This window comes from Oryzias latipes, chromosome 16 (genome assembly GCF_053564925.1).
Source record: "Oryzias latipes strain Hd-rR chromosome 16, Olatipes_Hd-rR_3.1".
NCBI classification, from domain to species: Eukaryota; Metazoa; Chordata; class Actinopteri; order Beloniformes; family Adrianichthyidae; genus Oryzias; species Oryzias latipes.
Window position 1 is genome coordinate 23,770,627 of NC_136252.1, and position 20,161 is coordinate 23,790,787.

The 20,161-nt window shown below is 42.0% G+C and overlaps 2 protein-coding genes and 1 long non-coding RNA gene across 4 annotated transcripts; 2 read left to right on the top strand and 1 right to left on the bottom strand.

The window, feature by feature from the left end:
* Positions 1-271: 271 nt before the first annotated feature.
* On the bottom strand, positions 272-1,434 carry LOC144984547 (uncharacterized). Its single transcript, XR_013648339.1, has 2 exons — positions 721-1,434; positions 272-621 (listed from the first exon to the last, which is right to left on the bottom strand). It is a non-coding gene; the product is annotated as an uncharacterized LOC144984547 (long non-coding RNA).
* A 915-nt stretch (positions 1,435-2,349) lies between these two features.
* tubb5 (tubulin, beta 5) lies at positions 2,350-6,257 on the top strand. Its single transcript, XM_004077997.5, has 5 exons — positions 2,350-2,508; positions 4,534-4,642; positions 4,769-4,879; positions 4,964-5,208; positions 5,294-6,257. The coding sequence occupies exons 1-5, from the start codon at positions 2,452-2,454 to the stop codon at positions 6,104-6,106; spliced, it is 1,335 nt and encodes a 444-aa protein (XP_004078045.1). The 5' UTR covers positions 2,350-2,451; the 3' UTR covers positions 6,107-6,257.
* Positions 6,258-6,913: 656 nt separating this feature from the next.
* On the top strand, positions 6,914-17,233 carry mdc1 (mediator of DNA damage checkpoint 1). 2 transcript variants are annotated; one of them, XM_020710586.3, is made up of 11 exons: positions 6,914-7,055; positions 7,597-7,760; positions 7,859-8,446; positions 8,525-8,603; positions 8,686-9,743; positions 10,827-14,071; positions 14,504-14,650; positions 15,256-15,438; positions 15,522-15,647; positions 16,089-16,199; positions 16,282-17,233. In XM_020710586.3, exons 2-11 carry the CDS (start codon positions 7,628-7,630, stop codon positions 16,459-16,461), a joined length of 5,850 nt encoding a protein of 1,949 aa, XP_020566245.2. In that variant the 5' UTR covers positions 6,914-7,055; positions 7,597-7,627; the 3' UTR covers positions 16,462-17,233. The 2 variants fall into 2 exon arrangements, with proteins under 2 accessions (XP_020566245.2, XP_078789666.1); XM_078933540.1 differs by having other exon boundaries at positions 6,931-7,055; positions 7,626-7,760.
* Positions 17,234-20,161: the final 2,928 nt, after the last annotated feature.

The window sequence follows — 20,161 nt, forward strand, 5'->3', positions numbered from 1 at the left end:
CTTTTTATCTCATAAATTTACGAGAAAAAAGTCGTAGATTAAGGAAAAAACACCGAAGTTGTCCGTTTATCGGAGCCTAGCTTGAAGATGAAGTATGTGGAGCCTTTTGTGAAGCTTCATTTCCGGATTATTATAGGTTTAAAACAAAGAAATTCTGAACCTTTTGGCGACTCAAAATCAGATTATTTTCCGTGTAGCAGTCTTTCCGGGGTTCAGTGTCAGTAAAGCGGAGTTTAATATGTAAAATAAGGAGCTCAGAGACACGTTTGGGTGTAGACAATCGCTGCAGCCTTTATTCTCATTTTCATTCACATTTTCTGAAGTTCATTTGTCTCATTACGTCATGAACCTGTCATCCCAACACCAATGCGGAAGTAAACAGTGTTACAAACGCCCCCTCCTGCAGATGAAATGTCCCGTTTCAGCATAAAACAATAAAGAGGAATGAAAATAGTGTTTTATATTAGCTTTGGAACGTTGAAAATGCCAAAAAAAGTGCTCCTCCTTTTGTGTGACGGAAGCGTCACACAGACGTAGAGTCTTGTCTTTGGTGGAGGAAGAAAGGATTCAAGCAAACAGCTGCAGGGACACCGACGACGGCTTCATCGGGCTGCAGAGATCCTGCAAACCAACCATCAATAAATAAAACTTTAATGAATCGTAAATCAAACAAATGACCTTCCAGACATTTGGAACGTTATCAATAAACATTCAGCTCACCTGTTCAACAAAGTTTAGTCGGTCTGCTCTGCTGCTGCACGGCGTTCACCTGCTGCTCTGCATGCTCACTTCCACTGTAATCTCCTAAAATTACGACTTTTTTTCTCCTAAATTTACGAGTTTTTATCTCCTAAATTTACGAGTTTGTATCTCCTAAATTTACGAGATAAAATCTCGTAATTTTACTTTTTTTTTTTTTGGTGGCTCTAATTTTTTTTTTTTTTTTTGGTGGCCCTAATACTCCGTCGTAGATTTTAAATGAACTTTTAGGTTTGAAAAATATGTTAAGAGTTGCTTCATTTGCTCTGATTAAATATTTGCTGGTCAGATTTGCAATTTCTGGCTGAGATGCATCACAAATGGTAATATTTATTGTATGTTGTTTTCTTCATTTTAAGATGAAAACCAACAACAGATCACATTTGCCCATTCATACTCCACCACTTCCTCTAACAGATAGAGAAGCACGTTGGCACACAGGTACTTTAAATAAAGAGACTTTAGTTTAAAAGGGTAGTGAAAGAACATTTAAAGATAAATAAAACATCTTCCAAGGCAATGCATTTGAAAAGGCTGAATGCCTGATGTACTCTTTGATTTAAGCCCATACCCAAACTGCTGCATCCTTAGAAATATTTTTGCTATAATAAAGTGTTAATAAATTAACACAATATCAAATGTTGTTATTTAGGAAATCAAATGTAATACAATCTCAACAGCCACTTTATTAGATACTCCTTTTTAGTAGTGGGATGGACCTCTTTTGCCTTCAGAACTGCCTAAATCCTTTGTGCCATAGATTCAACAAGGTACTGGAAACATTCCTCAGAGAGTTTGGTACACACGGACATGACAGCATCACACAGTTGCTGCAGATTTGTCTGCTGCACATCCAAGATGTCGATCTGCTGTTCCACCGCATTCCAAAGGTTATCTATTGGTTGAGGTCTTGTGACTGTGGAGGCCGTTTGACTGCAGTGAACTCATTGTCAGTTTCAAGAAACCAGACTGAGAAGATTCCAGCTTTATGACATGGAGCCTTATTCTGCTGGAAGTAGACATCTGAAGATGTCCATCCCTTTATTTAGTCATAAAGGGATGTAGCCATAAAGGGATTTAGGAGAAGAAAGGGGCATCTCTACCTAAAAAGAGTAAATTTCCATCAAATAAATATTGAAAACCATTTAAGAAGATGGTTTACGGAGGTAAATATACACATTTAACTTTGTAGTTGGCTGCAAAGAGTTTAAGAGTTTAAAACAGGGGACACTGCACAAAAGAACATTAATCACATGAAATGTGAAAAGATGTGTTGTGCCAGGTTGTGGCAAAATTGCTGTTTTCTGCGCAGTAACATATGTATTGTCACTTTACAGCATTGGACAAAGCTTCACCAAATAAACACATGTCTGCATAACAGCTGTAATGGATCATTCTGGGTATTTCAGGACACCAGCTGGTAAGATTCCGGTCAATATCTCTTTTCATCTGCCACTCCCTGAACTGCATGAGTGTCGTTCCTCCCTCTGGGCTGTCCCTCCCATCTCCCGTTCCCCCGTCTGCAGACGCGTAGTGGGGCGTGGCCTCGGCCTTGTCTCCGCCCCCAGCTGTAACCTGGAAACGCTCCACCCATATAAATGCATTGTCTGGCATTCCGACTCAGAAGGCTGAACCCGGCGCGTGCCCGTCCGTCCACTTCTTGTCGTTCTATTCTAAGCGTTAGCATCCACAATGAGGGAAATTGTGCACATCCAGGCCGGCCAGTGCGGTAACCAGATTGGAGCAAAGGTGAGAAAACAAAATATTAAAAATATGTTTGCTTTGTATTGGAAAAAAAAAAAAAATTGTGAGTTCAATTTCAAAATCTGTTACTCTTCCAGCATACTTTATATGAAAAGTCAGAAGATGTAATCTGTGAGCAGCAGGAGCTCTTTGATTCTTTTGTGCTTTTCTGTGTGCATATGATTGCGGTAGTGGGTGGGTGTGTGGAGCTGCGCCCTGCAGCCCGTGCGTGGAAATAACGGGACTCTTGTGTCTCGGGCCTTTGTGCTCTTAACTCCGGGCGTGTCTGCGTTGGAAAAGCGTGGATTCAGAGAACCGCGAGACATTGTTGTCTCGAGAGCAGAGACGCCGGGGTGAAGGGAGAGATCTGGCTGTTTTACTACAGGCTGCACTCCGCTTTTTTTCTTTGTTTGGCTCGGGCGGCTGGAACTGCTATTCCAGACAACGAGTAGGAGGCGGACGAGAGCCCACGATTTTTAATTTGAATTCTTTTTCATTTTCCTAAATAAATATCTATTGGATTAATCAACTTTTTTTTAATAGAGTAAAGTCTGCATGCAGTTGAGGCAGACTGCAGCTGAAACCGCTGAGTGAGAGGAGCTCTGGAAGGGTGTGGCATGAATAACTTAAACAGAAAATGTTGGAAAAACGTCTAAAGAATTATAGTTACCATTGTCAAATGTGTTTTTGTTTCCACTCGATTTAAAAACATTTCAGAGAATTTGACCTTTTAGACCAAGAAAAATACTTTTTCCTTGCAGTTCTTACAAACCCACCGACAGTCTTGGAGCAACATCTGCAGTTTGTAATAAATTTCCAAGGTTTATAATAGCCATGTCACCCCCCCCCCCCCTTTTTTTAATATATGGTAACAAGCAATTTTCTGTCATAAAAATATTATGCCATCAAGATCATTTAAAGTGTTTGGGGAGAATGGTCCAGATTGTAAATGATGCTTTATCATTGTCATGGCAACCTAATGGCAGAGATGCTTGTATCATGAAGAGCCAGACCTCTCTTTGTAATCAATGTCTTTCCTTCCCCTAAACCAAATTATGAGCAGGGTGGGGGGAGGAAACGGCTGATGCACAGTGGGTGAAGTCAATGGGTTTTAATTTGACTTTATATGCAGCTCCACACTGCGTATGTCATTTACATAAAAAACAGTTATAGCTGCATTAAAAATGGTTTTTAAAAAGTAAAAAAAAAGTTACAAATTTTTAGACCTCCTTTTCTTCCCTAATTATGAAATGAGTGCTGACTTGGCAGGGGATGTTCGCTTCAGTTCCCTCAGGACTTATTGACTGAGCTGTCCGGTGGATTTGATTGACAGAAACACTGAGCAGCTCCACTGTTGTAAATTGGGTCAGGGTGTGGCTTTCCGACTGTCCTCATTCTTTCACTGGGATTCTCAGTCTTACTGATTGCCATTTTCTGGCATCGCTGTTATCTGTCCAGCAATTTCTATGTTTGTCATTTTAAACTGGACACGCCTTTTGCTTAGTTGGCACCATGCACTGTTAGCAATTTTGTTTTTTTAATCTCTTTGACACTCAGCTGCAATACAGCAAGCTTGCATAGATTACTGTAAATCCTCTTTTGGCAGCTTTTTGGGAAAATGGCAGGAACCTCTTATCACAAAATGTCTCAAAAATGCATAAAATCAAAGTGGGGCTGTCATGTGAAAAAAATGGATTTAAATACATATTCTAATACTTAGTGTTTTAGTGTGGACTGTTTTGCATGTTGAATTTATTCCCAGCTTTCCATGTGGAAGGATCTGTTGCGCCTTTGTGCTTCCTCCACAGATGTCAGATGTGAAAGCAATGCATTCTGCACAGTCATCATTTAGCAGCTGTGGAAATGTCAACAGGGGACATTTAAACTATGGCTTTCTGTAAAGGGGAAATATTTTGCCATTGCCATCAAAAAAAAAAAGTGCAAACCCTCTGCTTTTTCACTTAAAACCTCCAGCCTCATAAGCTGCGTGGTTAATGCGTAGATGTGACAGGAAATACCTTCCATTTGCAGTTCTGGGAAGTCATCAGCGATGAGCATGGCATCGATCCCACGGGGACCTACCATGGAGACAGTGACCTGCAGCTGGACAGGATTAGTGTCTACTACAATGAGGCCACAGGTATAGTATTTAGAGGATTTTATTGTATGGCTTTGCATGTGCTTAGTTCTTAACACTGCATTATATTCTACTTTTTTGTTTAAATAATCTTTTCTCTGCATTTTCTTCCTTTATTCTGTATTGAAGGAGGGAAATATGTGCCTCGGGCCATCCTAGTAGACTTGGAGCCTGGTACTATGGACTCTGTGAGGTCTGGACCCTTTGGGCAGATCTTCAGACCTGACAACTTTGTGTTTGGTGGGTGCAATTAAAGCAGCATTTTTGAAATGCTTTGTTACCAGACAAAAAGGGGCTAACTCCAATACTGGAACCTCATCTCAGGTCAAAGCGGTGCTGGAAACAACTGGGCCAAGGGTCATTACACAGAGGGGGCTGAGCTGGTGGACTCGGTCCTGGATGTGGTCCGTAAGGAGTCTGAGAGCTGTGACTGCCTGCAGGGCTTCCAGCTCACTCACTCTCTTGGTGGCGGAACAGGATCCGGAATGGGAACTCTGCTCATCAGCAAGATCCGTGAGGAGTACCCTGACCGCATCATGAACACTTTCAGCGTGGTGCCTTCTCCCAAGGTAAATTACTCTTGCAATATCACATTTTATTCTAATCTTATATTCTGTTGCCAGTCATAAAAGAATGAAATGTTTGTGTTCACAGGTGTCAGACACAGTGGTCGAGCCATACAATGCCACCCTATCAGTTCACCAGCTTGTGGAGAACACAGATGAAACGTACTGCATTGACAACGAAGCTCTGTACGACATTTGCTTCCGTACTCTTAAACTTACTACACCCACCTACGGAGACCTTAACCATCTGGTTTCTGCCACCATGAGCGGCGTCACCACCTGCCTGCGATTCCCAGGCCAACTCAACGCAGATCTACGCAAACTGGCCGTCAACATGGTGCCTTTCCCCCGTTTGCACTTCTTCATGCCCGGCTTCGCTCCCCTAACCAGTAGGGGCAGCCAACAGTACCGTGCACTCACAGTCCCAGAGCTCACCCAGCAGGTGTTCGATGCCAAGAACATGATGGCCGCATGTGACCCTCGTCACGGCCGCTATCTTACAGTTGCAGCCGTGTTCCGTGGTCGCATGTCCATGAAAGAGGTAGACGAGCAGATGCTCAACGTGCAGAACAAGAACAGCAGCTACTTTGTCGAGTGGATCCCCAACAACGTCAAGACGGCCGTGTGTGACATTCCACCTCGCGGCCTGAAGATGGCCGTCACTTTCATTGGCAACAGCACAGCCATCCAGGAGCTGTTTAAGCGAATCTCCGAACAGTTTACAGCCATGTTCAGACGTAAAGCTTTCTTGCACTGGTACACAGGCGAAGGCATGGATGAGATGGAGTTCACCGAAGCAGAGAGCAACATGAACGACCTCGTGTCTGAGTACCAGCAGTACCAAGATGCCACTGCAGAGGAAGAGGGGGAATTTGAGGAGGAAGCAGATGAAGATGCTTGAAGCTTCAAATGCTTAAACAAAACAAAACAAAACACTCAATGGAACAAACGACAAGTAGTCAAGAAACCAACGGTGTCAAGAGCATAGGTAGAATTCAACATTAGCTTCCAGTAGAAATCCCCTGTCTTTAAAAATAAATTTGGAAAATGAATCCTGTTGAATCCTCTTATTTATGATGCACCCTTTGCATTTCAGTTCACAGAACAAGATATAAAGGAATAATGCTAGAAAACATGTATGTATGAAAACGCATGCATTTCTGCGTAATATACAGCCATGAAAGCACATAATTCCACAAGCACAATATTACAGTTAAAAGGAGAAAAACATTTAGATTGAGCTTTCTTACAGAACTCTATGTTTCAGGGTAGATTTGATTAAATATTCCACCTAAAGACTTAAAACACACACTTCACAAATACTTTTATGGAATCTTTTGGGATAAGAAGCCAGCATGACAGAGAATAAGCATTGACGTTTACATAATCTAGGATTTTTGCTTTAACATGACAGAAAGTGCAGTCAAAAAAGGGCAATTAAACCCATCAAAATTGGGCTGCACTGATTAATAAAACTTATTAGGTTAAAAACATTCATATACTGTTAGTAAAACAATGTCAATTCGTTGTGCGTCCTAGTCTTTATTTTATTTTTATTAGTACTAAATATTTTAAACTTTGACGATGAAGCCAGAAAACGAACGGCTTCGTCACACACACACGTGTGGCGCCAAAATATATGTATAAACAACAAGATAGGTGAACATATTATCCAATCATAGATCTTCTTACTAGGAAGTGCAAAATTATCCAATGAAAACACAGCTCAATTTGAGTGACAGTTGAATTAGCCAACCGCCTTCAGCACTTAACAACCTCTTTTGGGCGTGGCTATCCATAGCATGTTGTGAGATAGTTTTGTTTAGGATTTTAAAGAAAAGCACGGAGAGGTACGTATTAAACACAATCTTTATTAAAAAAGGAAACTATTTAAGAAAGTCAGTTTTAAGTATTATGATACATATTTAAAAATACGTAAAACGGCCCAACCGCTGTGACTAAATGTTCCCGCACCAGATTTAGATAACTGTCTCTCGAAATGTACTTTTTTTTACATGCATGTCAGCCTGCTTTTACAGTTTAAACTTGCTAGTTTCTTATAGAGGGAATTTTCATTTCAAATAAAAGTTGGAGTTAACATTTTTTTTGTATTTTTTCCGGAAGTATGATTGCTGTGTGAAGCCAACAGAAATGTCCATTTTCAAGCTTATTCAAAGTTTTACAAAGGGGTTGATCGGAACGTTGCTTGAACTCGTATAAAGAAAAAGCAAACCCGTCTTTTAGAGTCAACTAAAAATGTAAAGGAAACGCAGCCTTAAGTTCAGAATAGGGTTTATTCGTTAGCATCGTTAGCTAACATTAGCTTCGTGCAGTTGGGCAGTAAGCTACCCTGTTTTAGCTACAGCCACCTTTTGCCGTTTGCTTGCACAGATATAAGCGAGGCCGCGATCCGTTTTTAGGAATGGATGCTACTCAGGCAATCTGTGACTCGATATTGGAGTCAGATGATGAAGGAAAGGAGGAGAAACAAAGTGAGGAAGAGCGACTACTGGCCAAACTGTGCATCTTGAAAAATCCACACATCCCCGAGGCTGGTGAGTAGAAAACTGCTACTTTTATCATTTCTATTTTAACATTAATCTTAGTAAATCAGCCTGGATAAATATTATAATCAGTGTTATACTCCACACAGAGTTGCCCCTCACTTTGGGAGATAATATTTTGGGACGTGATCACAACACCTGCACTGTGCCTTTGGCCGCCCCCTCAGTGTCCAAACAACATGCCACCATTTCTATCTCGGCCTACCGGAGGAAAGGTTGCCGGGGCGAATTCGACGTGGAAGTTTTGGTTTGGGACCTTGGGAGCATGAATGGGACCCGTAAAGGTCACTTGAAGCTGACCCCCCATGTACGTTATGCTCTCACCGAAGGCGACAGCTTGGTGGTAGCTGACATCCCATGTCAGTATGTTAGCTGTTCTGCAGACTCAGCCTCTTCTCAGAATGACACGAGGACCCCAGAGAGCAGAAAATCCAAAGTGAAGACTACACTACACGATGCTTCAGGGGGAAAGGGGGGCACCTCAAGCACTGGTAACAAGGACTGTGTCAATGGAGGTGCAAACACAAGGGTGTCATTTGGGAAGACTCCTGTCGGAGGTACTTGTCTTTCTTTTGAGCAAACTCCAACTCAGCCAGAAGGGACTTTGGTACCAGAATCTGATTCAGATTCAGATGGTGAAAAAGAGAAGGGAGGACACAGAAAATGGACACATTTGGGTATGTGGAAGTTGTGTTAAAATACCTTACACAATGTCTGATTTATTTCTTATTATATTTTCTTTGTTATATTTTCAGCATCTGATTCTGACTCTCACAAGTTGAGTTTCAACTCTACAACATTTTTAAGCCCTGCAAGCAGGATCGTCCCTGAAAGGTAAAGTGTTGCACGCACGTGAATTGACTGATGGACTTGTGTCAGCTGCAGTGGTTTTAGTGCTTTTCCCTTTGTTTGACAGTGAAGATGAAAGTTCCAGCACACCGTCCTCCTCCACTGCAGGTAGACGCGACAGCCGACAGCAGCCGGAGACAAAAAGGTCACCTGGAATTTTGGAAAGCTTTGGGACCACTTTTGAGGATGATAAACAAAATGTGATGCATGATAGCAGTGTGGAGGGAGACGCTGAACAGCCTGTATCTGCACCTGGACTCTCCAGAGATGCTTTCCCTGCTTTTAACATGGACAGTGATGTGGAGGAAGAGGTTTCATCAAAAGAACCCCAATGCTCAAATGGAAACCAAGAAGTTGGTCAGCCACCAAACACAGATTTGTTTTACATGGAGAGTGATACAGATGTCGATGAAGATCAAGGGGCTCCCACTAAGGGTCCTGGTACCGACTCCTCCTTTAGTGATTCTTCCAAGCCCCCACTGGCTCCCTCAGTTATTCGTCCTGAGGGAGTCACCATGGACAGTGACACTGATGTCGACGATGCTGTGTCAGAAACTGCCGCTGCAACGTTTCAGACCACAAACACAGCCAACTCTGACTTTTTGGCTGAGGCCAGAGATTTCCACTTGGACAGTGACACAGATGTTGATGAAGAGGAGGGGTGTGAAACAAACGGCAAATACTCCCCACCAAATATAAAGCTTGAATCTGCCCCTCACAGCCTCTGTGTAAAGACAGACCCTGCAGATAAAGAAGCTGTTTTTAACTCCGGTGTCACTGAAACGTCAGCATGCTCTGCCGCAGACGCAGGAACTCATTTGGATATGCTGTCAGACAGCGACACAGATGTTGAAGAAACTTCTGCAATGGCATCTGGTGCTGTCACAAACCCATCAGCATCCAAAGAACCGGGTACGAAGGCAGCTCCTCAGTCAGATTCGGATGCAGACACAGATGTCGATGAAAGCAGCATGTCAAATGCGGGGAAAGGAGTCATACCGAATGACCTTGGAGCAGACAGTAGTGATGGAAAAGAGAACCCCATTCCAGGTCTGCAGAGAGAAAATACCCCAGGGCTGCAGCTTCCTCTTCTGCACAACTGCTCCACTCCTGTCCAAATATCAGGTAATCTGTCAGTCTGCAGATAAACAGACGTATTTAGTTTACATCTAGATGGTACGTCTTCGTGTTAACATCATTTAAACAGAAACGGACCAGTGTTGTCTGAAAAAATGTCATTTTTATTGATCATTAGAATTTTAGATAGTAAACAAAAGAACAATTATTTGCATATTTGCCATTTCATGATTTTGGCAAACTAACAAAGCATAGTAATGCTTTATGCACTGAAACAGCTCTATGTCATCATATTTCAACTAAAGTTAAAGAAACTTTAAACATAAGTAAAATGGAGAAACTATGACAAAAGCAAATAACTAAAATAGATATAACTTTAAATAGATGTCAGTTTCTCAGTTGAAGATGTACTTGAGACTCATGTTTAAGACTCATGTTAAGTAAATCTGTTTAAAGGTTGTCAAAATATTATTCAATTTAAATAAAACAAATTAGATTGTACAAACTTGACTGTTTAATGGAATGTTAGGAGTGTAAGGGCTAAAAGAATGAAATGTATTTACTAAAACATGGGTTTATTTGAACTGTATTTGGTGAAATCTGAGCACAGGTGATGGTGTTAGAAATGTTAAAATTATGCAATGTTTAAAAGACAACTATAAGAATTGTATTCCTCACTTCTGCTCCTTTCCATTCGTGAAAATGTACAATTGTACAAAAAATCATGTTAACATATTAGGCATTCAACAATTTTCACGAAAGGAACAAATAAAAGGACTGAATGAATGTTTTTACAAGCCCCTTTCTGGTGCATTAAGAAGTAAATAAAGTTTAAAAAAAACTAAAAAATTTCCAGAAATATTTGTGGGGGAAAAACAACCTCGGATTAAAGTAAACGAGAGGCTGGAAGTCACAGTCTGATCAGATTTTGAACGCAACATTAGCAAGAAACTTCAGGAAATTCAGCAAAGTACTTTGGTAGTTCAAGTGATAAAACCAAAACTGTAGCCGACTGTGTTTAAAAAAAAAATAAGTAATGAAAGATGAAGTGTTCTGGTCCAGACATTTTCTAAAACTGCTGATAATGTCATGATTAAAATACGCCTTATTTTGCTCTGTTTGTCCTTTCAGCTGTTGCATCTTCTGCTGTGAGGCCTTTTGCTCTGTCACCCTGCTCAGACAGCCAGGAGGATGAAGACCTGGAAGTAGCTGAGACCCAGTTCTTTGCCTTTCAGACAGGGGACGCTCAGTCTTCTACTAGCAAAACAGATGAGCGCTCCAGCAAAGGAGACTCCTTCCAGCTTGGACTGTCTGACAGCAGCCATCTGCAATGTCAGGGCACAGCTGGGACCATGGAAAGCACCCAAGCTTTTGTCTTCACAGAAGGAGCCCCACATCTGGAAGACACCCAGGTGTATGCAGCTGGTGCTGCTGCAGGGAGAGTTTACGCAGGTGATGAGTCAAACATGGAGGCCACACAGGTCTATGGAGAAGAGGAGGAGCCTGTTCAGTGCTCAGAAGTGCCTGAAAAAACAGATGTAGCTTTTGAGGCAACACAGGCTTACATTTCAGATGGAGATGTTGGAGCTGCTTTATCTAATGTTGCAGAGGCTGAAACTCAGTTAGTGCCCTTCTCTGTGACAGAGACGAGTTTGGAAACAACTAAACTGGCTTACTCTGCACGAGAAGCTGCAGGAAATGAAAAGGCGAGGAGAGTGGAAAATGCTTGCCCTCAGGAGCATCTCACTGAATCTCCGCCTATAGCTGAAACTCAGCCCATGTGTGCTAGTGAGTACGAGGAGAGCGAAGAAGAGGTGCTGCTCCCAGGTCTGCTGAAAAGACGAGAAACACCCCATCAGACAACTCCTCCATATTCTTCCTCATTATCACTGTCTGAAACTCAGCCTTTGGCTGCGGATGACAATCTGCAGTTGGATTTATGTGACGATCATGAAAGTGGTGAAGGTTTTAGGATTTGTGCTCAAACAAGTGAAGCACAGCAGCAGCATGCTGACAACGATGAAACACACAGACTCACAAACATTGAAGTTTCATCAAGTGCTGAGACCCAGCTATATTCTGTAAATGAGGATGATGATGATGCAGACTCTGCACCAGGACTGCGAAGAAGAAAAGCGAAACCTCTGCAATTTGATGAATCCCCCGCTGTTGAAACTCAGCCCTTGGAGGAACATGACGGCGAGCTAAGCAACAAAGAAGACTCTATTTCCTGCTTTCGAAAACAGAAAGAAAATCCGCTGCAGCCGGAGGAGGAGAGCACTCAGTCACTCGTTAGTTTTCAAGCTGCTGCCATCCACTCTTTGTCAGCAGGGACTGAGTTAGACCAGGGAAGTGATGATGAGGTATCAGCGCCCATTCTTCGAAAACGGAAAGCAAAGCAGCTTCATATTGAAGAAGAAGAAACACAGCAGCTCGCCAACTCTTCTGAGACCCAGTCGGCTGCTACAGGTGAGGATGGCGATGAAGACTTTATGCCAGGACTGCGAAGAAGAAAAGCAAAACCTCTCCAGATTGAAGACGAATCCCAGTCCCTGCCGGCGTCTGAGGCCGCTGCTGTTGAAACTCAGCCCATGGTGATGAGTGAAGAGGCAGCTTGGGCTGATCAGAGCTCAATTTCAGGCCAAAGGGGGGGGGAAACAAAGCAGCTTCATGTAGAGGATGATCAGGAAGACTCTGAGGTTAAAGCTCCTTTAACGTTAGTAACTTATGGAGACAAAGTCCTGGATAAAGAAGGAATTAAGTCAGTATTAAGAGAAAAAGAAGATGCAGATGTATTACTTAGTCCTGTAAGACAGACAACGATGGAAAACCAAATCCCTACGGGTACCACAGAGGAAAGAGGAAGAGTTAAATCTAGTGACTGCAAAACTGAGGAAGAGGAGAAGCATGCTGAGCAGATGAGAGGAAGAAAAACTGTGAGGCAGGAGGAAGATGAGGATGAAGAGCAGCAAAGAAAGAGTGCAGAGCAGAAGAAACTACAAGAGGAAATTGATGCTACAGGGCTCAGAAAAGAAGAGACTGAAAAGGAGAAGAGGGAGACATGTGACATGGAAATGGAACGGGAGAAGACGGAGAAGCATCAGGAGGAGAAAAAAGAGGAAATTAAGGATGAAGGTGCAGAGAGACTTAAACTAGAAAAGGACAGACAAAAACCTGTGGAGATGGCAGAGATAGAACCTCAAGAGGAAATTGAGAAGAAGGATGAAGTGCAGGAACATCAAGCAACAACTAAAAGAAATAAAACCAATCAAGAAAAGGAGAGTAGAGATGAAGGAGCCGAACTTAAAGTTCCTCCCAGAGGTCGCAGGGCAGCTAGAAAAACTCTCGCAACGAACCAAGACTCAACTCTATCAAACAACGACGACTTCCCTGCACGGAGAACCAGATCCCGCTCAAACTCCTCCAACTCTGTCTGCTCAGATAAGTCCATTTCAAGTCTGGTCAGCCAAGAGGGCAAAGGAAGAGGCCGAGGGAGGGGGGCAAAAGGAAGCCGGGAGGCAGCTGCTGTGGGAAACAGAAGCAGCCGAAGGATCACAGCAGCTGCGAGGCAGACAGAGCAGCCCCATTCCAGTTTAGACCCCTCCAGCTCCATCAACTATGAGAGGTCCAGTGTGAGTTCTGTAAACAGAGGAAGAGGAGGTAGGCAGCGAGGGAAAGGAAGGAGAACAGAGCCTGAACCAGAAATCACAGCTTCTACCATGAACAAGAGGAGCAGCAGACGCAGCAAAGCCCAGGAATCCTCGAGAGAGCTTCTCCAGGAGGGTGATGTAGATGGAACAGGCGCCCCACCAGCTGGTACCAGTAGGGGGCAGCAACAAGCCAATACTAGTGAACTAGAGCCTGCAGTCTTAAACCATGAAAGGCAATCAGAGCAAGAAGAAACTATCCTTGAAAAATCACCCGAACCTAAAAGAAATGTCAGAGGCAGAGGTAAAAAAACGGCAAAGACTGAAACTTTGGAGAAGCCAGAACCTCCTGCAATCACTGATGTCAATGAGGTCAGAAACAAAAGAAAAGGACGGAAAAGTGAATTGGAGGTGAATGCTGAAGAGCAACCTCCAAAAGTTTCCAAAGGGAATGTTGAAGCTAAAAAAACTGAAATACGTGCAGGAAGAGGGAAGGACAAAATTCCTGAAGTGATTCCTGCCATTGACCAGGTGAGGAGAACTGGAAGAGCATCCTGCCCTCCTGTGAAGAAAAATGCAAAAGAAGCTTTGCTTGAAGGACAAGGTGCTGAAGAGGTGGGAGTGGAAACCAGCAAGAGGAGAGCTGGAGGTCGAAGATCAGCGACTCAAGGAAACAAGAAAGAGGTTCTGGAAGACCAAACGGCATCAGAAAATGTGGGAACATCACAGGTAAAACAGTGCACTCCACGTCTAAATCACTCTGTAAAAATGTCATGGTAGTCTATTTAGTTCCAATAGAACCTGATCAATCACAGAATGAACACTGAGCGGTTAAATAAAGAGCTTGTGTTCTTGGAAAGACGGGCTTTTACCTTGGTCCAAGGACGAAGTGCATTTTGTTCTGACTCAGCATTTCCAGTCATTAAAATGCACTACCATCAACATCAAGTGCAGGAAAAGTCCACTCCCTCAACAGGAGTGCTCCAACCTGCCCTACTCCACCATTAATGCCATAATTAATTAAGTGGTTGTGAGGTCAGCTCCCTCCTCCCCCCACCCACAGTTTATCACCTATTGTGCCGTTTAGCTTCTGATAAATGTTTCCACTGCATTTTTGTGTTGATCTCTGATTTTATTTATGTTTTCTTCTATTTTGCTCAGCTTGAGCAGCCCCAGACTCCCAAAAGTCGTCCCTCCCGAAAGCGGCAAGCGTCTGCAGACTCCCCCACTCTGGCAAAGACTCCCCGCTCCTCGTCTGGCTCCCCCGCGATAGGTGAACGACGGCGAGCTGGAAGCCAGGCCTATAAGGTCTGTCCTCCGTCTGAGAGTGTGGGAGGCGAACTCGTAGAGAAAGAGTTAGTCAGGATTATTTGGTGTCTGCTGCATTTTCTTTATAAATGTATAATGGCTAATCTTTCATTCAAACTAAAAATGGTAGGCCGGCTTTTAAATCAATAAAAGGATCCCTTTGCACAGTGTATATCTGCTTAAATGAAGATTGATGCATAAAAATGTAGGACTTTGTGGAGGGATTTAATTGCATTTTATTAAATCTCAGAAGAAATAAACAGAGTATAGCATTTCATAAAATTTGATTTCAGGAGATATAAAACTTTATTTTGATTGTATAAAAAAGGAGCTCTAACCCTTTTAAAACAAAATGGTTTTAATGTTTTAAATAAGCTTGAGTTCTAATGACATCACCCTTTATATCATCAGTGGGGTTTTTCTTGATGTGTTGAAGCTTTTTTGATGAAAAAACAAACAGACAGAATAGCAGGCCATAGCTGCAGTGACGAGTGATATACCGGTACTCAGTTTTTTCCCACTGACTATATTTCAGCATAAATCTTTCTCACAGGTCGACACGTCTGTAGATCCTGCCGGTGTGATGTGACGCCTCTCTTCCTCAGGTGCTGTTCACAGGGGTGGTGGATGAAGCTGGGGAGCGGGTGCTTGCTCGTCTAGGGGGCAGCATGGCCAAAGGCGTGGCAGACATGAACTGTCTGGTGACGGATAAAGTCCGAAGGACGGTCAAGTTCTTGTGCGCCTTAGCCAAAGGTGTTCCTGTCGTCACCACAGAATGGCTAGAGAAGGCAAGAATGCAAAGAGGAGCACAGAAACAGAACAGGACCCTTTAGAAAGCAGGAAAAGGGGCTGATGGTTTGCTCTGTTTCAGAGTGGAAAAGCTGGAACGTTCCTTTCTCCGGCTCCTTTTCTTGTGAAGGATCCCGATCAGGAGACGAAGTTCAGCTTCAGTCTGGAGGAGTCGCTGAAGGCAGCAGGCCGTCAGTCTCTCTTAGAGGTACTCGCTCATTCTGTTTACTTCAATTTTTAGCTTTCTTTTTGCATAAGGATCAGTGTCGCCGCTACACAGAGAAAGGCTTTTCATTTAGCGATCACTGCTGGAGCTGAGGTGGGGGGTGATCACGTTTAGCTTACAGCAGATTTTTCCGGATCCCTCAGGCGAGCCCAAGCAGAGCCTTGTCTGCTGTCAGATTGTGTCTATTGGAACATCATTTCCCATTTGCTCGATATGTTCTCATTAGGTTTATCCTCTCACATTTCCTCAGTTTGCTGTTTCATCAAAGCTGTAAATAGATAGCTTGATGCAACATGTACTGACGATTCCAGGCTAAAATTAGGAAGCGCACCTGACCAAACGCTGCTCCCAGAACCGTGTATTGATCTTTCACAGTGTGAGTAAGGGCTGAAGCTGATCGCTATGTCCTGTGCTCTAACTCAGGGATACAAGATCCATGTGACAAAGTCTGTGAAGCCAGAGCCACCTCACATGAAAGACATCATTTCCTCCAGTGGAGCCACTTTTCTACCAAAGATGCCAACGTCCCATAAGGTACATGTGGATTTCTTCCTAAACTGTTGCTCTCTTTTTCACCTGAACTTCGATTTTCTAATGTCCTTTTACCGATTCTCAGCCTCAGACTGTAGTGATTTCCTGTGAGGAGGACTGGCAGCTGTGTGGCCCCGCTGTGTCTGCGTCCCTCCCCATCGTCACTTCAGAGTTCATCCTCACAGGGATCCTGCAGCAGAAGCTTGATTTTCAGACACATGTGCTTCCTCCTCCTGCAGAGGGCAGAGGCAGGAGGAAGACTTAGGACATGTCCCTTAGATCAGTCTAACCTCAAATAACAGGTTTGCCCATCATGTGTGGATTAAAGTGGAAGCCTTTCAGGAGGGAATCAGCCCATTTTCTGTCTACAATATTAAGGAAAGTATTTTTTTCCTAGAAAGCAGAGACCTAGAATGTAATCAGACTGGACGTTTTTAGATGTGAAAACTTAAAGGTATATCAACAAACATGTTTAAAAAATAGAATCAGTCTGATCTGTTTATTTTATGACTTATGCATAATTAAAACCTGCCTTTCTGGACCAACAGACACTGTGAATGAAGTCAGCCTGCTAGGCTCCATCAAACTCTACTTTTTCTTATGCATTTAGATCAAAAAGGTTCGGCTAATTCAAGGCTGATACGGATGGATCTGTTTTGAAATCCATCTCCCAAGGTGGTCAAGCAGTAAGAATATTTCCTGTTCGGATAAAAAAAATTTTGAACACACTCCACCCCCGCCCCCAAGTGTGTTGCCGCTGTCTCCATTAAGTAGGAGCACTCCATTAGGGTCTTATTCAATCTTGTTATCTTCACAGAGAGTAAGATGTGATATACTCTGAGGGATGCTGATGCTGCTGCTACATCAAGATCCTATCCTGTGTGTCTTTAGCTTTGTGTCCAATCGGTACTGTCTGATTGTGCATAAAAGTTTACATTTGTCAGACTCTTCTTTTTTTTTAAGAGCAGTGAGGCAACAAACATTTCAAAAGTTCACAATAAATCATGAAAACATTAAATTATGTCAAAAAGCTGGAACTGTGTCTTAGTTTTGCATCCTTGTTCACCAAAAAATGTTGGCACTTAATCACTGAATTGCAGGAATAACAAAGGTTATTTATATGATTTCATATAGATTGAACATTGAGATAAAGGGTAAGTAGTGTTTAGATAGTATAGTTTCAGTTTTACACTTTAATTTCATGTATCAGCATCCTGTAAATTATAAAAACCTTATTCTAGTATCAGTACCATCAGATTTGTCTCTATCTTTTAGTATTTCAATTCTATTATATATCTTATATTAATTTAGATATAGTGATATAATCGGTTATATTTAAATTTTATATAAAACAATAGTTAATATAACATTATTGTTACTGTGTGTTGTCTTTTCTACCTTTACGCACCAAACAATCACCTTTTTTTTCTGTCTCTCGTGTCATCTTTCCATGTTATTTGAGTCGTGAAGAAAAAGAAACAGCTAGAAATACCACTTTTTTTTTCTCTCTCCTTACAATTAATTTGCACTGATTGGAGGTATTGACCTTTTCAAATTCACAGGGCTTTAACTGAAATTTGTCTTTCAAACGAATATTGTGTTTTCCAGATGAACTCATCTCAGACCGTGCGACAGACTGGCGACCTGTCCAGGGTGTACCCTGCCTTTGCCCACAAATGAATGGGTTAGGCTCCGGCTGGGCTCCAGGCCCATGACTTTCGGGGTCATGGGCCTGCCGGAACGTATCTCAGTGGAGACAATTATTAAACCTGTTTTAAAAAGAAAAGAATATAGAATTTTGCATATTTGAACTAATTTAATCTAAACTACTTTATTACGTGGCAACTAAATATTAGGTAATCTATTGTTTTAATTGAATCCTCATTTCTCTTAACATTTGTAACAACATTATCACAGATTTAAATATTATTTAACATTTTATACAAATTCAATTTTATTTATATAGCCCGAATTTACAACAACAGTCGTCTCAGTGGGCTTCGTGCTGGTAATAGTAAGGTAAAAATACAATCAGAAAGGATCATAAATGCATAGAATCCAACAGGAAAATACTAAAACTTTAAACAAACTAAACTGGCATCCCTGCCCTTAGACCCCCCTTCGCGGTAAGGAAAACCTCCTTAAAAAACGGATTCCAGAAAAAACGAAGAAACCTCAGGGATGCCCACATGAAGGAGGGATCCTCCCCAGGACGGACAGGCGATGTACCAGAACTCTTAGAGAAGAATTAATTTATCTAACTCTACAACTACATATTTAAAGTCCAGCATATGATCTTCATCCAAGATGGAGTTGGGGGACGGCTGGGGGCACGAGATGAGCCGGAGGCAGGATCCACAGCCAAGTGCAGGAGGAGAGACGAGCCAAGGATGAGGTCAGGAACAGGAGCACGGAGGGGCCAACTGGAATCTGGAAGCACAGGGGAGAGGGAAAGAGGGACAGTACATGAATCGCACTGCACCAAACAGAGGCATGGAGAACTAAATGATAAATAATGATCAAGAATAAATGAGAGAAGGAGAGTAGAAGTAGACAAGAATAAAGGAAAGAACCTCAGTGCACCATAGTTTCCCCAGCTTCAAACTTCTAGCAGCCTACTAACAACTTTATTGTTATTGTTAAGTTTAATTTAAACAAATTAACAGAAAGGTAAACAGTATCTGATTACTAACTACTCTGACAATAAGCCTGTCCAAAGAGGAATGTTTTGAGCCTAACTTTGAATGTAGAAACCGTGTCTGCCTGTCTTACATGAGCTGGGAGTTTATTCCATAAAACATGGGCTTGGTGGCTAAATGCTCTACCTCCAACTGTGCTTTTACAAATTCTAGGAACCACAAGCAGTCCTGCATTTTGGAAACGAAGTGTTCTATTTGGATGGTAAAGCACTAGGAGGTATTTGATATAGGATGGGGTAGTATAGGTTAGCAGGAGGATTTTGAACTCAATTCTAGAATCAACTGGGAGCCAATGGAGCGAAACTAACACAGGAGTGATGTGATCTCTTCTGCTGGTTCCAGCTAACAATCTAGCTGCTGCGTTCTGAACAAGCTGGAGACTTCTTAAGGAACTCTTAGGACACGCTGCTAACAAAGTTACAGTAATCCAGTCTAGACGTAACAAATGCATGAATGAGTTTTTCAGCATTACTCTTAGAAAGAATATTTCTGATCTTAGCTATATTGCGCAGGTGAAAAAAGGCAGTTCTACACGCCTGAGATATGTGAGCCTTAAATGATAAATCCTGGTCAAATAAAACCCCAAGGTTTCTAACTGTGGAATTGGGGGCCTATATTTATGCTGTCCAGGGAGACTGTCTGATCAGACGGAGCATCTCTGAGGTTTTTAGGACCTAGTATAATGACCTCAGTTTTTTCTGGCTTCAGGAAGAGGTAATTAATTGTCATCCTGAGACATCCTGAGAAACGCATGCATGTGGTAGCAATCTATCAAAACCCTATCAATGACATGAAAATAAACCCCAACAGTAGCTTTTGAAAGAAAAAAATACAAGCTAAAAAACTAATTTTAGATCAATCTTGATTCTTGTTCTAACCAGTTTGCTAAAATAGACTCTTTTTCTAACATGATCAAATGTTTAAGTCAGACATTAATTTAACAGAAATAACCCTCTTTAATATTGTGTTCAAAAACTTTTCACATAAATTGACAAATTTGCCATTTGATGTAGTTGAAAACTGATTTTTTTAAAAGTGTGTTATTGTTTGATGGCAAAATAATTAAATTATTCTCAATTCTCCTCATTAATTGCTTTTGTTATTTAAATACATGGATGTTGATTTTTTATTTTATTTTTTTAGTTTTCATAGGATTTTTTGCGTTGAAATGTTTTTAAAACATGTAGATTTCCACTTTTTTTGGATATAATTTTCATCCTATTTTGAAAGTGACTTTGAAACTGCTCCGTCTCCTGGCCTCAAAGT